The sequence below is a fragment of the Panthera uncia genome, chromosome D1 (genome assembly GCF_023721935.1).
Source record: "Panthera uncia isolate 11264 chromosome D1, Puncia_PCG_1.0, whole genome shotgun sequence".
In the NCBI taxonomy this organism is placed as follows: Eukaryota; Metazoa; Chordata; class Mammalia; order Carnivora; family Felidae; genus Panthera; species Panthera uncia.
This window is the reverse complement of record NC_064808.1, coordinates 101,314,463-101,332,163: the sequence shown is the minus strand read 5'-3', so window position 1 is coordinate 101,332,163 and position 17,701 is coordinate 101,314,463. Positions and strand designations below refer to the sequence as shown.

General features: G+C 37.4%; 1 protein-coding gene across 2 annotated transcripts in view; it reads left to right on the top strand.

Moving 5' to 3' along the window:
* The window catches only part of BCO2 (beta-carotene oxygenase 2), a 47,597-nt gene that overhangs the window by 6,593 nt on the left and 23,303 nt on the right, over nucleotides 1-17,701 (top strand). For both annotated transcript variants that reach the window (XM_049613164.1, XM_049613173.1), the window contains exons 2-5: nucleotides 1,929-2,133; nucleotides 13,658-13,869; nucleotides 14,074-14,189; nucleotides 15,091-15,193. In XM_049613164.1, the coding sequence (XP_049469121.1) occupies nucleotides 1,929-2,133; nucleotides 13,658-13,869; nucleotides 14,074-14,189; nucleotides 15,091-15,193 (636 nt within the window). The remainder of the gene's footprint in view (nucleotides 1-1,928; nucleotides 2,134-13,657; nucleotides 13,870-14,073; nucleotides 14,190-15,090; nucleotides 15,194-17,701) is intronic.

Below are 17,701 nucleotides of genomic sequence, written 5' to 3'. Positions count from 1 at the left end.
AGCCCAACATTTGGCTGGATCTCACAAACCATTAGATCATGACCTGAGCTGAAATCAAGAGTCAGACTCTCAACTCACTGAACCACCCAGCCATCCCTACATCAGGTTCAAATACTTTTTATCCCTTACCAGTTACCCCTTTGTTGAAGGAATACATAATTCAAAGGAGGATGATATTACATCTTGTTGGATTGATTGTTAAAAGCTATGGAAATAATGATAGCATTTTTTGAGTATTTACTATTTTCTAAAAACTTTACATAACCTAACTCATTTATTATTTATAGCCATATTATTATCCTCATTAGAAAGGTTATTTATTTGGAAAACAGAAGGCCAGGATTTGAACCCTAGCAATCTGCAGCCAGGCAGGACCTGGGCCAATACTCTTCTTAAATATTACAGTATACTTCCTCTTAAAGGAAGTAGCATTTGAGATAGAATTTGAACAATACTAGAATTTCCTTAGGGGTAGATTAGTAGGAAGGGCATTCAGGGTAAGAGTCAATTTTATTTGGGAATTCAGAAAATAGTTGGGTTTGACTGAATTGTTTATTATTGGAAAGTAGAAGGAATCATGTACTCTAAACCAAATTTTATGAAGATTTGAAAGAAATGGGATAATAGATATAACACTGTAAAATATTTGGCTAAAATAATGCAAGTCTCACTTCTTGAGAAAAATAGGGTCTCTGTGTGTTAGTTTTTCTAGTTTAGACTTCTGTATCACTGTTAAAATTTTAAGTAAAATAAGGCACTAGTTAATTATATATCTGACTATCCCTCTGTGTTAGGCAACACTACCTTGTGAACGAACACGAAATAAATATGAAGAGGGATAATTAAAAAAATTTTTTTAGTATTTATTTTCAAGAGATAGAGTGCAAGCAGAGGAGGGCAGAGAGAGGGAGACACAGAATCTGAAGCAGGCTCCAGGCTCTGAGCTGTCAACACAGAGCCCGATGTGGGGTTCAAACTCATGAACCGTGAGATCATGACCTGAGCCGAAGTCAGATGCTTAACTGATTGAGCCACCCAGGTGCCCTTAACAGGGATAATTTTTACCTTCTTATTATATAATAATGATTTTTTCTTCTTGTGGCTTTTGAACTTCAAGTAATTTCAGACCAAGTATCACTGCTTAATTTAATTTATGATACCCTTCTTTTAGAAAATGCCATGTACATTCAAGTGTATGCCATTAAAATGGAAGAAGCTGAACTACAGACCCTACTAAATTCTTATAAATCGCTGGGAAATCTTTGGGATCCCATTCTGGTGGATCAAAAGTAATTATGATAGTAATGAATACAGGTCATTTTTTTTTTAAGCTAGCTTGCTTTCTTTCTTTCTTTCTTTCTTTCTTTCTTTCCTTCCTTCCTTCCTTCCTTCCTTAGAGTGCACTCGCCTGAGTAGAGGAGGGGCAGAGAGAGAGGGAGAGAGAGAATCCCAAGCAGGCTCTGTGCTGTCAGTGCAGACCCCAACAAGGTGCTGGATCCCATGAACCATGAGATCATGACCTGAGTGGAAATCAAGTCATTCGCTCAACTGACTGAGCCACCCAGGCGCCCCTAGTGGTCATTTTTTAAAAATCCTAGCAATGAGGTTGCTGTTAGCACATCTTGGGTTAATATGTAGATTCGGTCTTGTGAAAAGAGGAGTATTGTTCAACTATGAGAAATGATAATAATAATTAAGTCCTGAGTGTGCTGCAAGAATACAAAGAGGATTGTTGCGCGTCACAAATGGAGATCCAGAGAGTTGATGGTCTGACAATGAGGGAAGAGAGGAATTTGGAGACTATATTTGGACCTATATATAGGTTTATTTTTCCTTTACCAGTAGATAAGAATATTGTCTGAGGGAGAAACAGGCATGTTTATGGAAGATTGGTAAAATTTTTTGTGCTCCTGGTTTCCTCTTCACAGTTTTGAAGAAGTATGTGGAAAGTACTCGTCAGAAGAAGGCAATCTTCAGTAAGCAAGAGAGGCTTCCATGTATTGCACCACTAGTAACCACGGTGGAGGAGACACCACAGATTGTCTCTGCTTGCGTCCGAGGACATTTTCCTCAGTGGCTCCGTGGCTACCTGCTTCGAGTTGGGCCTGGGAAATTTGAATTCGGGAAGGATAAGTAAGTCTTGAATTTGGAAAACCATTTGGATGTTTTAGCATGGCTGGTTCTATGGAATATACATTACGTCTGCTTTCTCTCTGAGGCTAACATTGTCATGCAGTCCCTTTGATTACACATGAGGAAGCTGTAGTCTATGGGAAAAAGAAAAAGAAACTTAATTCTTTTTCTTAAAAAGTCCTGACTTTTCTGCTCTGCAGAATATTCTGAATTTGGAGTTCTCTTGAAGGCTCATGCCAAAAGAGAAGTGTCAGGAACCGTCTGTATGACCACTGAGCTCTGTTTCGCCACAAGTTCCTGAAGGAAGGAGCAATGTCTTCACCTCATACAGCTCCCTCACCCAGTGTCCCCCAGACACAGTGGCTCTTTCGGTTCCTCAAACTGGGCACATTTATTTTTGCTCAGGGTCTTGGCATTGGCTCTCATCTGTCTTTCCAAGTCTGATTCTTATTATTGTATCAGCTCAAGTCTCATGTCCTTTGAGCTTCCCCAATGTCCCAATCTAAAAATGCTATTAGTAATTATATTTCCTATTTTAATTCTCTGCACAACACTATCAATGTCTAGTACTTTTTGTTTGTGTTCCTCCACTAGAATAAAAATTCCATGAGAGCAGGGAGTTTTTTCTTGTTCGCCCTGTATCCCCAGTATTTAGGACAGTGCCCTGCTCTTAAATAGCACTCAATCAATACATGGAAATAAATGAAAAAGACCAATAACTCTTTAGTACATTATTTCTGTGTGTGGTTAGTAGGGACATGAAGTGGTGTAAAGAAACCCTTATGGTAAGGGAGGAATCTTCTTTGCTTTAAACATTTTTAAATAATAGAAACTTTTTTTCACTATAAAACTTTTTACCTGTATAAAACTTTTTGAAATATAGTACAGAGTGGGGCTTGGGTACCCTGGGTGGCTCAGTCAGTTAAGCATCCAACTGTTGATTTCAGCTCAGGCCATGATCTCATGGTTCATGGGTTCCAGCCCCACGTGGGGCTCTGTGCTGCTTGGGATTCTCTGTCTCTTTTTCTCTCTGTCCCCCCCTTGCTCACACTCTCTCACTCTCAAAAATAAACTTAGAAAAAATAATAAAAGAACAGAGTGGGAGAAAATGTGGGTCACATTCTCTGTTAGCACTTTAATGTATCTCCTGCTAGTCTTTGCCCCATTTCTTTTGAACAAGATTTATTTTGAACAGATTTATTTTGAACAATTACACTCATATTGTATGTAGACTTTTTAAAAGTTCATTTATTTATTTTGAGAGAGACAGACATAGTGTGAGTGGGAGAGGAGCAGAGAGAGAGGGAAAGAGAGGATCCCAAGCAGGCTCTGTGCTGTCACCGCAGAGCCCTATGTGGGACTCAAACTCATGAAACCGTGAGATCATGACCTGAGCTGAAACCAAGAGTCTAATGCTTAACTGACTGAGCCTTCCAGACACCTTGTATGTAAACTTTTTAAAATTGAGGTATAATTGACTTAACATTATATTAGTTTCAGGTGTAAAACATAATGGATAATATTTGTATTGTTGCAAAATGATCACCACAGTAAGTCTAGTTAACGTGGCACCACACAGTTACAAAACCATTTTTTTTCTTGTGATGAGGACTTTTAAGATTTATTCTCTTAGTAGCTTTTAAATATACAATACAGTATTATTGACTATTGTCACCATGTTGTATATTACATTCCCATTGCTTAACTTATTTTTGTGCCTTTTAACTTCCTTTGCCCATTTCACCTAACCTTACCCCCTCATCTCTTGAAATCACTGATCTGTTCTGTATGAGTTTGGGGTTTTTGTTTTGTTTTGTTTTAAAGATTCTATATATAAATGAGATCATATGGTATTTTCTTTGTCTTTCTCTGTCTCTTATTTTATTTAGCAAAATGCCCTTAACCATGTTGTCACAAATGGTAAGATATCCTTATTTGTGGCTGACTAATATTCCACTGTATACAGTAAATCCTTGGATTGTGAATAACTTGTTCTGTGAGTGTTCTGCAAAGTGAGCAGAGATTTCTAATAAATTTTAACTTGATAAACGAGCAATGCCTTGCAATACGAGTAGTACGTGATACCAAACGTCACATGATCACAACTGAGCCATTGGTTCCTCTCTCTCTGTCTCTCTCTCTCTCTGTCTCTCTCTCTCTCTGAGGGATTGTGAGTGATTGTGTCCCATGCTTGGATGCTTGGTCTCAGGTTACCGTGTTTGGTAGAAATCAGTGATTTTTTTTAGAACGTTGGAAGGGTCCTACAACTGGCACTAGTGTATTTTTTGTCAGTTCAAAGAACCTATGAGCAGTCCTTTGCTTTTCCATCCAAAGTGAGCTTAGGAATGCTTTGCTTCATTCTAGGTCAGGCTTCCTGCAGATACAGACCCTTTCCTCTGCTGCCTTATTGCCAGTTACATTAAATACAGTATTAAAAAAATAAAATAAATAACAGTATATGACAAGAGTTTATTAATGTTGTACTGTAGTGTACATCTGTGCAAGCATATACAATGGCCCCATGCAGAAAAAGATTCCATTGAGCCAATAGATAGCAGTGATTCCCTTAGTGATAGTGAAAGTCATCCTACACAGTAACCCTCCTTTCTCTTGTCTCCCTGACCCCAGTCATGAAGGTTTTCAAAGAAAGTACAGGTTAATTTGTTTTTCTTTGTATTTTGTATTTTCTTTATTATTTTGTATTATATTAAAGTATTGTAATCATTTCTATATAAATATTTTTAGGTTGTGGAACAAATCATCTGAGTTTCCATTATTTCTTATGGGGAAATTTGCTTACATATACAAGTGCTTTGGATTACAAGCGTGTTTCTGGAATGAATTAAGCTCACAAACCAAGGTTTTACTGTCTACATATACCACATCTTCTTTATCTATTCATCCACTGATGGAAATGTAGGTTGTTGCTGTCTCTTGGCTGTTGTAAATAATGCTACATTGAACATGGAGGTGCAGATATCTTCTGGAGTTAGTGTTTTTGTTTTCTTTAGATAAGTACCCAGAAGTAGAATTACTGAATGATATGGTAGTTCTGACAGTGGCTGTGCATATTTACATTCCCACCAACAGTACATACACAAGGGTTCCCTATTCTCTACATCCTCACCAGTGCTTGCTATTTCTTGTCTTTTTGATACTAGCCATCCTAACAAGTGTGAGTTGATATCTCATTGTGGTTTTGATTTGCATTTACGTCGTGATTGGCGATACTGAGCATTTTTCCATGTGTCTATTGACCATCTTCATGTCTTCTTTGGGAAAACGTCTATGCAGATCTTCTGCCCTTTTTTTTTTTTTAATTTATTTATTTGTTTTGAGAGAGAGAGAGAGCATGAGCGCATGTGATGAGTGGGGGAGGGGCAGAGAGAGAGGGAGAGAACCCCAAGCAGGCTCCACATTGTCAGCTCAGAGCCTGACTCGGGGCTCCATCTCATGAACTTCAAGATCATGACCTTAGTCGAAATTAAGAGTTGGATGCTTAACCGACTGAGCCACCCAGGTACCCCCTTCTGCCATTTTTTAATTGGATTATTAGTTTTTTCGGTATTGAGTTGTGTGGGTTCTTTTTGTTTTGGATATTAACTGATTTTTTTTTTTGGCTCTGGTTTAAAAACTTTCACACTATCATAAGCCTTTTATGCATGTTGCTATGAAATCTGAATGACCATTATTTTTAATGGCTGAATGATATTGCAGGAAACATTGCCTTTAAAAAAAGTAGTAAAATACACATAGCATTAAATTTACCCATCCTAATTATTTTTAAGTGTACAGTTGAGTTACATTAAGTACATACACATTATTGTGCTGTCATGACCACCATCCATCCACTTTTCATCTTGCAAACTGAAACTCTGTTCCCATTAAACAGTGACTCCTCTGGGAATGCAAACGGGTGCAGCTACTCTGGAAAACAGTATGGAGGTTCCTCAAAATATTAAAAATAGAACTACCCTGTACCCAGCAATAACACTACTAGGATTTTATCGAAATGATATGGGAGTGCTGATTCATAGGGGCACGTGTACCCCAATGTTCATAACAGCAGTATTGACAATAGCCAAAGTATGGAAAGAGCCCACATGTCCATCAACTGATGAATAGATAAAGAAGATGTGGTGTGTGTGTGTATATATATATATACATGTATACATACATATACATATATATCTACATGCACACACACAATGGAATATTACTCAGCAATCAGAATGAAATCTTGCCATTCGCAATAATGTGGATGGAACTAGAATATATTATGCTAAGCGAAATAAGTCAGCCAGAGAAAGACAAATAATCATATGATTTCACTCATATGTGGAATTTAAGAAATACAGCAGATGAACATAGGGGAAGGGAAGCAAAAAAAAAAGATGAAAACAGAGAGGGATGGGGCGCCTGGGTGGCTTAGTCAGTTGAGTGTCCAACTTCAGCTCAGATCATGATCTCAAGGTTCATGAGTTCGAGCCCTGCATCGGGGTCTGTGCTGACAGCTGTTAGGCTAGAGCCTGCCTCAGATTCTGTGTCTTCTCTCTCTCTCTCTCTCTCTCTCTCTCTCTCTCTCTCTCTCTCTTTCTCTCTCTCCCCTCCCCTGTTCATGCTGTCTCTCTCTCTTTCTCAAAAATTAACATAAAAAATTTTTTTTTAAAAAACAGAGAGGGAGGGAGGCAAACCATAAGAGACTCTTAAATACAGAGAACAAACTGAGGTTTGCTGGCAGAGTGTTGGGTGAGGTGATGGGCTAATTGGGCAATGGGCATTAAGGAGAGCACTTGTGGGGATGAGCACTGGGTGCCATATGTAAGTGATGAATCACTAAATTCTATTCCTGACATCATTATTACACTAGATGTTAACTAACTTGGATTTAAATTAAATAAATAAACAAACAAAAAAAGAAAAAAGAAAAATCAACTTTAGGAAAAATAGAAAATGGCATAAGGAAGGAAAAGTAATTATAGTTTTCTACATGATTGTGTTGTGAATGACATTTTTATAGTCAATAATATGAATATTAAGTGTTAATCTAACTAATATTATGATAGTGATATTTAAAATATTGGGAGATTTAAGGGGTGCTCATGCATAGTGGAGATGGGGAGAGAGAGGAGAGCTAAATCCTTATCTTTCCTAGTAGAAAGCCAATAAAAGTCTAATGTGAAAAATAACAAGCATGTTAATTAGCAATATGGAAGTAAAAATCAAGAGTCAGATTAAAGTATTTGAAAGCGTTGGCCTCTAGGGACAGGAAAATGGAGTAAAAGGATTAGAGACTTCAGTTTATCATAGGAAGTTTTTTGGAATTGGTCGATTCTTTAAAACTACATATATGAAATTGAACTATGTGTGTGCATTTAAACTACATAGATGTGCGATTTAAATTAAAATTGCAGGAACTTCCGGTTGCTCAGTGGGTTAAAGGTCAGACTCCTGATTTCAGCTTAGGTCATGGTCTTGCAGTTGGTGAGGTGGGGCTCTGCACTGACAGCAAGGAGCCTGCTTAGGATTCTCTTCCTCGTCTTCTCTCTCCCTCTTTCTCTCTTTTGCTCAAAATAAATAAATAAACTTAAAAAATAAATTAAATTAAAATTGCAGAAGGAAAAAACATGAAGTAATACAATTTAAGGGAAGAGAGGAATCCTCTACATTTTCTTCCAGTCCTCCCCTTGTCCTTGAAGGAGTTTAGGACACGTATTCCAAAATACGCCAGTTCGGCATACTGAGCTGAAGGCACTTGAGAAACAGCAGATGCAAGAAGGGCTCCTGACCTCCCCTTTTCTACCTAAAAACAGGCCATAAAATTTCCTACAGGAAGGGAGCCCTCCCTGTACCAGGAGGCTCTTATCACCAGAGCCTGGGAACGGACATTGAAATGGATCTTATGTACAAGCTTATTAAAACAGCCTCATCTTCCGCTAGGTTTGCTTCTCTCATATAGCTCATGTTGCTTCTCCCAGTTTACTGCCCCAGCCCTGACTCCTGGTCTCGTCGTTTCCTCACAAACTTATTGTTTCTTGTCTTAAAAAAAAGGTATGAAAGCTTCCTGCTCTAGTCACTTCTCCAGGGCTTCATTATCCTACAAAGGCCCCCACAGACATGTAGAAATTTAATAAAATGTATACTTTTCTCCTGTTAAAAAAATATAAATAAATAAACAGTGACTCCTCATTCTCCCATTCTCTAAGCCCCTCCCCTTCCATTCTACTTTGTGTTAGCTACATTATTCCCTTAGGCCTGGTGACACTCTGATCATGGTCCAGCTTTTCTTTTCCTAGCTGTTATTGGAAAGAGATAAACTTTAGGAGCAAGATATATTTATTAATATTTATATATTCAAGATATATTTCTTAATATTCCAGATATTTTAATTTGCTGAACCTGTTGCATCTTGTGTTCACTTGATTTTATAAAATGCTAGTGCTGAAAGGCATTAAAATGCAGTGTGTTCCTCACCCCCAGCTGTGTAAAAAGCGCTTAAGAAGTTACTTTAGATGCCTCTGGTGGAGTTGCGGGTGAGGGGGCTGGGAGATTGGGAGGTAGTTTGGAGGTAGAGAAAAAGAAGGTAAATGAGCCGGCCTATGGATCCCCCTGGCCCTAATTAGCAAAGGTGTGCTTTTTTTCTGTTTATATATCTGGATTTCAACAAGTTGTAATCTGAAAAAGGATTAGAAGGCAAACAGAAGCGGGAGAAGGAAGAGAAAAATGAAACTACTGGCCCAATCCCTAGACTGTAACAGCCTCTGAAAGCATATGGCGTTTCATCTGCTGCCCTGGTAAACTTTAGAACCAAGCAGCAGAGCTCCTCAGCGCCTAGGCTTGCACTACAGGTCTCTTTTCAGATAAACGTCTTTGTGGGGGAGGTGGGTGGTGAATTGGCAGTCAGTACATTTTCATTTTCTTCTTTCCCTTTAGTGCCCTTGTCCCCCCACTCCCTTTCCTGCCAAATTGCTTTTTTTCTAGTTCACCTTATTTTTTGGGATGTTGTAAGATCCCAGGATTTGGAGTCAGCACTGAATTCAAATCTCTTTCCTGCCACTTACCAGCCCTGTGACCCTGGCATGTTTTTATTCTGTACCTTGGTATTAATATTTATTCACAGGATCAGTCTGTGTGTGATAAATAAATAATTATTAAAATAATATTTTATATTTATATATAAAATAAATTTTTTATTTTTTTAATGTTTATTAATTTTTGAGAGAGAGATGGGGCGAGGGGCAGAGAGAGAGGGAAACAGAGGGCCCAAAGCAGGTTCTATGCTGACAGCAGAAAGCCCAATGCGGGGCTCGAATTCACAAACCAGGAGATCATGACCTGAGTCGAAGTCTGACGCCCAAGTGACTGAGCCACCCAGGTGTCCCTATATTTATTTCCTATATTTATTTTTATGTCTACAGGAAAGGATATGGTAAAGTGCTTAGCACAGTCCTGTCAGGTAGTTGCTCCTTCTGTCATATATAGTATTTTTTTTAATTACTTCTCTGTTGTCTCAGCAATCACTTTATGATATAGTTATTTATGTGCCTGTAAGCACTGGTCTTGGCACAAGCCTGGCAGATAGCAGGGGCTCAAGAAAAGTTGGCTGGTTTCAGTAAATGAATACATGGAATGATAGGGTCTAGTCTAGAAGGATCTTATGAAATGGAATCTAACAAGTTGAATATATTATTAGGTAGATGAAAAAATTTTTTATAAGTGCAAGGATGAAAGTGATGTGACTTAACAGCAGAATGTATTAAAAATTACTTAGGGGTTTTAGTTGATAGTTCAGTGTGAGTCAACAATATGAGGTGGTAACCAAAAATAAAGAAAAAAGAAAATAAAAGAACATGAAGTCTCTTAAATGAGGAAACTGAGTGTCTGGTGTTATACCCAGAGTATTGTGTTTGAGATTATGTATTGTAGTTTTAGAGGTATTTAGATAAGAATAGCAATAATTATTGAAATTATTTTGTTTTTAGTGTTTTTTAAAAAAAATTACTGAAACAGAGAAACTACCAGCTAACATAATCAAGAAGAAAAAGGGAGGAAGTACAAATATTCAAAACAGGAAATGGTAGTGGAAAGAAATCCATTGAAATAGATAAAATTTATGAGACTTTCTAGGCCTTTATGCAGATACATTTCAGAACCTTGTGAAATGGATAATTTTCTGGGAAAACACAGATTACCAAAATTCATAGAGATAGCAGGTTTGAACAGAACAGGTTTTATAGAGGAAAAAGGGGTACTTGTTAATTATCTTCCTCTCAAAAAAAGCACCAGGCCCAGATTTCTTCATAGAGAAATGCTACCAAACCTTCAAATATCAAATAGTCCTAAAGCTCTGTATATCATTTCAGAGAAAATGAAACAAGTATAATGTTCATTATCTACACATGATGCAGACAGTACAGAAAATTTATTTATTCATATTACTTATGAATATCAATGAAAAAATAAAAAATATATAGTGCTAATACAGTACAAAAATATTTTAATAACAAATAGAATCCAACACTATATAAAAATATAATTCACAATGGATTAATTTCAAGAGTGCAAAGTAGTTTCGTTATTTGGAAATCCATTAATATATGCCATATTAATAGGTCTCAGGATAAATAGTCATAGGATTATCTCTATAAATGCTGACAAAACTTTTGTCAGAATTCAACATCCTTTCCTCATAAAAATACTCAAGAAAACAGGACTTGATGGATACTTTGTTAATGTGATTTTATATACATACATACACATATATACACATACAGGTAAATATAGTACATCCAGTATATATGTAATAATATATTTATATATAAATATATGTACGTGGATATATATGTATATATACATGTAGATATAAAGGTATAAGTATGTGTATATGTATATATACGTATACATATAATACATTTTGTGTGTATGCGTGTATATATATACACATTTATATATTTATATATGTGTGTATATATGTATACATGCATACACAAACATATATATTTTACTCTTAATCTTAAAACCAGTGATATTAAAATGAGAAACACTATAGGTATTTTAAGATAGGAGCAAGGAAAGGATGTCCCCTATTCCACTGCTTTTCAACCAGATGTAACCAATACAGTCTGACTAAAGAAACTGATTAGAGGCCCAAAGATTAGTAGGGTAAGACTCTCTGTTTGCAGATGATATCCTAGTAAATCTGGAAGACCACACAGAATCAATGACAAAACCAATTCAAACAATAAAAGGTAAGGTAACAGGATGTAAAATTAACCTACTGAAATCAATAGCCTTCATATACACAAACGATAACTAGTTAGGGCACATAATGGTAGAAAAAACTTTTACGGTAGCAACAAAGAAGATTAAATATTCAGGAACTTAATAAGAAATGTGCAAACTTTAAAACACTCCTTGGGGTGCCTGGGTGGCTCAGTCTGTTGACGCTTGATTTTGGCTCAGATTGTGATCCTAGGGTCATAGGATAGAGCCCCATGTTGGGCCCTGCACTGAGCATGGAGCCTGCTTGAGATTCTCTGTCTCTGTCTCTCTCCCCCTGCCTTTTTCCCTTACTCTCATTCACTCACTCACTCTCTCTCTAAAATCACAAGACTCCTAAAAGACGCAATCAAGCAAATGAGAAAACATCCTGTGTTCTTGAATAGGATAATTCAACATCATAAAGATGTCAGTATTCCCTAAGTTAATTTTAAAATTTAATACAATCTTTAAAATTCCAACAAGCTTTTAAAGGAAATTAGATCAATACTAAAGTTTATATGGAAAAATAAATATGCAAGTATAGTCAAGAAAACATGAAAAAAAGAAGATTTTTCAGTGAAGGGACTAGCCTTTTCAGACATTAAAAAATACTATAAACACTCTATGATTAAAAAACATTGTGATATCAGTACATAAATAAATAAACAAGTGATATAGAATAGAAAGCCAAGAAATAAACCCAAGAACTAATGGAAATTTAATTTATTATAAGATGGCACCTCAAATCACTGGGCAAAGAGAGTCTTGTTTTACTTTTAATTTTATTTCCTGCATTTTTTTATTGTAGTAAACAACATGTAATGTAAAATTTACCATCTTAGCCATCTTTAGAGGTAAAGGTTAGTGTTAAGTTTATTCACATTGTTGTGGAACAGATCTTCAGAATTTTTTCAGCCTGCAGAACTGAAACTCTACCTTTTTGTGTGTGTGACTAGATTGTTTTGTTTATAATAATGTCCTCAAAGTTCTTCTGTGTTGTAGCATGTGACAGAATTTCCTTTCCTTCCTTTTTAATGGACACTAGGTTGTCCATTTTTTGATTATCATAAATAATGCTGCTATAAACACAGGTATACAAATATTTCTTTGATTCCTTGCTTCCAGGGCCATTGCATTTTAACACAATGGTGTTAGCCTTGCTTATCTGTGCTGAAGACATACTAAGCATTCAGCATATTAAGCACATGAAAGAAAAGACTGTATGATGTGAAACTCTTTTAAAAGCAAAGCCACTGGGGCTTCTGGGTGACTCAGTTGGTTGAGTGTCCGACTTTGGCTTCAGGTCATGATCTCACAGTTTGTGAGTTCTAGCCCCACATCAGGGTCTGTGCTGACAGCTCAGAGCCTGGAGCCTGCTTCAGATTCTGTGTCTCCCCCCTCTCTCTGCCCCTCCCTTGTTCGTGCTCTGTTTCTCTCTCAAAAACAAACAAACATTAAAAAAAAAAGAATTGTTTAAAAGCAAAGCTATAAACTTTTCCTTATGGTTTTTTGATGTTCCATTATTTAAAAAAATTTTTTTTAACATACGCATGTTTGAGAGTGAGAGAAACAGAGTATGAGTGGGGGAGGGGCAGAGAGAGTGGGAGACACGGAATCTGAAGCAGGCTCCAGGGTCTGAGCTGTCAGCACAGAGCCCGATGTGGGGCTTGAACTCATGGGCCTCGAGATCATGACCTGAGCTGAAGTCGGACACTTAATTGACTGAGCCACCCGGGTGCCCCTATACTCCATTATTTAAGTAGATAATTTCTACTGTAATCATACCTACCAAGATGATTAATAATCTTATTTGTTCTTTAGCATAATTCTGATAAATTTGAAAAATTTAAAGTAAATGGAAAACATAATATATACATAAGATATGAAGATTATTATTTCTTAAAGCTTAGGAACCCATTTTAACTTGGAGAATGTCAAGTATTTCATATCCTCTTATGCTATTTTCCTGGCTATAGGGTAAAAATCAGACTTATTTTAGGAGTCACCAGTTTGGAGTGTTATTTTCAACCTTCTAAGTGTGAGTTTTTTGACAGGGGAGTAAGGGTCAGAAGAATGTAAGTTGTTCTTCTCCATTGGATTTCAGGATATACTCAAAAGGTGTCATCTCTTACTCAAGTTTTCAAACTAAACAGGTTGTGCTGGGAACCCATTCCAATTCCTTATCTCTATATTTGAAGGCATTCATTTGCCCCTGTGTTTTTCTTACTGATATTTGTCTTTCTGTTTTTGCTGCTGTCTGAAGGTACAATCACTGGTTTGATGGGATGGCTTTGCTTCACCAGTTCAGGATGGAGAAGGGCACAGTGACATATAGAAGCAAGTTCCTACAGAGTAATACTTATAAGGCCAATAGTGTTCATGATCGAATTGTGATCTCAGAATTTGGCACGCTGGCTGTCCCTGACCCCTGCAAGAATGTTTTTGAACGTTTCTTATCAAAGTTTGAAGTGCCTGGTAAGCAGCCTTTACTGTGCTCAGAATTTCTGGGTGATAGTGATGACTATTTAATTATGATGTATGTCAATCTATATAAATACATATCTTGAAGTAGAATTTTTTTCTTTTTTTTTGGTATAAGAGGATGTTTAAACTGTGTTCTTGCTCTGACTGTGCTACAGTAAGTTGTGGTGTTTAAGTAACTCTGGGATTTGGTTTCAGCAATAACTGACAACACCAATGTCAACTACGTGCAGTACAAGGGTGACTACTACCTTAGTACTGAGACCAACTTTATGAACAAAGTGGACATCAAAACTCTGGAAAAAATCGAAAAGGTAAAATATAGTTTAAGAAAATGAATAAGGATGCCTGGGTGGCTCAGTTGTTTAAGTGTTTGATTGGGTCAGGTCATGATCTCATGGTTTGTGGGTTCGAGCCCTGCCTCAGGCTCCCTGCTGTCAGCACGGAGCCTACTTCAGATCCTTTGTCTCCCTCTCTCTCTGCCCCTCCTCTGCGCTCTCTCTCTCAAAAATAAAAAATAATGAACATTTATAGACCCTAAAATTTCATTCCTTTCCGAATACTTTTTAGAGTGGTCGTTATCTGAAGAAGAAATTGGAGCCTTTATGAAACAAAGAAAAAAAAGTTACCCACTGATTCAGGATATTACTCTGCACCTTCTGTCCTCAGTAGATCTAGGCCTGTGAGGTTGGTTTTCCTTAAAGATAATTCTAGATGTCTTCCTTAGTCCTAATATCTGAAGGCTATAGTAAAGGAAAAATACAGTAGTACAGATTTAAGTTGGCCATTTCATGTTCTTCCTAGCTACAGATAGAATTGGATTAGAGACTGTCTAGGCCCCTCCTGCATTCACCTAACACATTAACAAAAATTAAATTAAATTTGGACCAGAACTTTAATTCTTATTTTTTGAACTTTCCTGCAATCTTGGTGGGGGATGGGGAATCCTTACTGGATAATCATTTTTGTCCATTTGATGGTGGTGGTGGTGGTGGTGGTGGTGGTGGTGGTGGTGGAGTTTTTATTTATTATTTAGTCTCAATTTCTTTAGAAGGAAAAATAATTTTGATTTCTTAGAGGTGAGACATTAGGGCTTAGACTGTAGTTGTCATATCTTATTTTTAAGATATCTGACACATTCCTACTGTTGATAAATGTAAGTAGAGATCTTCCCATTTTAACATTTAAAAGTCTCTGATGGTCTTAAATTTGCAGGTAGACTGGAGGAAATTCATTGCTGTGAATGGAGCAACTGCCCATCCTCACTATGATGCTGATGGAACAGCTTACAACATGGGGAACTCCTATGGGTCACATGGTAAAGTTGGGAAGGAGGTCTTTTTAAAAATAATTAGGAGTTAACTATCTCCCCAGTGTTCCATTATAGTTAAGGTGTAGACATAGGGAACTTTGTTTAAAAGGGTCAGAAGGAAATCTCCAAAGTTGCATAACTGAGCTGAAGGTACCTAATTTACTGTGTTCTATGGTCCTTTTGCACATATGCTTAGCAACTGATTTGCTATTTGACCTTTTCAGCATGACTTACATTTTTTATGTTCTGTTATGCTTTTTGGCTTACAGGCATTACAGGGATTTTCAGTATGTATTTCTCAAACTTGAATTAAAAAAAAAAATCACACTAAGTACAAGAAATTTAGAATGGTACAGCAAACAGATGTGGGGAAAGTACATTGTTCATTACATGGGAAAGGATTTATTTTTATTATGGGAAAAATACACTACAAAGTAAGTTAAGGTTATTGTGTGTTTGTATTTCCAGCCATTTACATCACATCTGTTTCCTGGTCATCCACAACTCCTTTTCCAACTGCCTACCAATCTGCTCCAGAAACTTCTAATAGCTAATAATGATAGCTGACATTTATTGAGTGCCTAGTATATCCTGGTGTTAAGCATTTTTCAATGTATTTTTTAAATTTAGTCCTTATAACGACTCTCTGAGAGAGGTACTATTACTGCCCCCCTTTTACAGACAAGGGCAGTGAATCTGGAGACTGTGTAAGATACTTGGTTAGGCAAGTTTCTAGTGTGTAAGGCCAGTCTTGCCAGCAAGTCTGAATCACACCCAAAGTCACTCTGTTAGACTATCTTCGTAATTATTTATTACTTAGTACAGAAGACTCTCAGAGCATGTAAATTCATGTTCCTGTAACCTGAGTGCATGTCTCTCTGAAGAGAAATGGGTAGGTGTTCGATATTTCTGACTATCTGTCTTAACCTGTCCATCAGTCTATCATGTATAACCTGTGAAACCTTTGTATGGTTTAGCTTTTGTGTAGGTTAATGTGTGCCTCTGGTGAGTAATTGGCTTTGCAGGGTGTTTGTGTCTACTTCTCCATATTGACATAGGTGACTGTGTATTAAAATGCATAGTGCAGGTTTGTTTTTTACTGGCTCAAGTAGAGCTAGGTATCCTAAAACCTCATCACCCAGCTCTCTCTCCATATATATATGTATTTTTTAATGTTTATTTCTTTGGGAGAGAGAGAGTGAGAGACAGAGTGTGAGCAGGAGAGGGGCAGAGAGAGAAGGAGACACAGAATCTGAAGGCTCCAGGCTCTTAGCTGTCAGCACAGAGCCTGACGTGGGGCTTGAACTCATGAACCACAAGATCATGACCTGAGCTGAAGTCAAGATGCTTAACTGACTGAGCCACCCAGGCGCTCCTCTATCCTCTTCTTTATTACCTGATCTTGAGTAGGAAATGTGTTCTTCAAGGCTGTTATAGGAAACAGCAAACATCCTTTTAGGTAAAATGTTTCAGGAAATGGGTAAACTAACTCCGCAGTTTTTTGTCCATCCATCTTTTTTGATCATTAAAAAAATTTCATTAAAAATGATATCTATTCTATATACTTCTCTGGTCTGTTTTTTATTCCCTTAACAATGTATTAAAGTATTATAATAATTATTTCTTATGTCAAGAAACATTTCCCAGAATCAGGCTGCATAGAATTCTCCTAAGTAGATGACCTATTTTAAAAACTATTTTCTTGTTAATTAAAATATGGTTGACAAAAAGTACATTTCCTAATAAATTAAGTCTATTAATCAAGTAGATAACTGGGTAACTAGTTCATAATATGATAGATACTGTTTAGCTTTTCTGAATTATATATTCTAAAGTAAGTAGTCATTAGATCAGTGGTTCTTAGCCTTTAGTGTGCCTCAGAATGTTCTGGAATGCTTCCTAGCAATGTAGATTACTGGGCTTTATCTTCAGAGAGTTTGGTTCAGTAGACCTGAAAAAGGACCAAGAATATGCATTTCAATCACCCCATTACCCCTTATCTTGGCACATTTTAACAAGGTCCCCACGTGATTTTGGTGCAAGTGACTCCTGGATCTTTGAGAAACCCTGCCACCAGTCATCAGGGGCTGTGGCTGTTCTTGGTACTTTGCCTCAGTCTATTATACAAAGTCCTGAAGAGTCTCCCAGAGTTAGATGCAGTGTTGGGCAGGTCATTCCTCTGGGCATTCCTTTGTTGGGTGTTTCCTGGGTATGTGTCTGTCTTGCTCATGGCTTCACAACTTGCAGTTAGAACAGTTCATTAATTAATACTGGTTAAATTTAGTGAGTTTTGTCACTTAATCTAACCACTGAGATGAGCAATTCTTTATCTTCTAATCTCAACTGAAACTGAATCTCCTCCCCCTCCCCCTCCCCCCTCTTTCCCCTCCCCTCCTCCTCCTCCTCCCCTCCTCCCCTTCCTCCTCCCTGTCTTCCTCCCCCTTTCCCCCTCCTCCTCCCTCTCTTCCTCCTCCCCCACCCCCCCGCGCCCCCCCGCCCGCCTGCCCCCTCCCC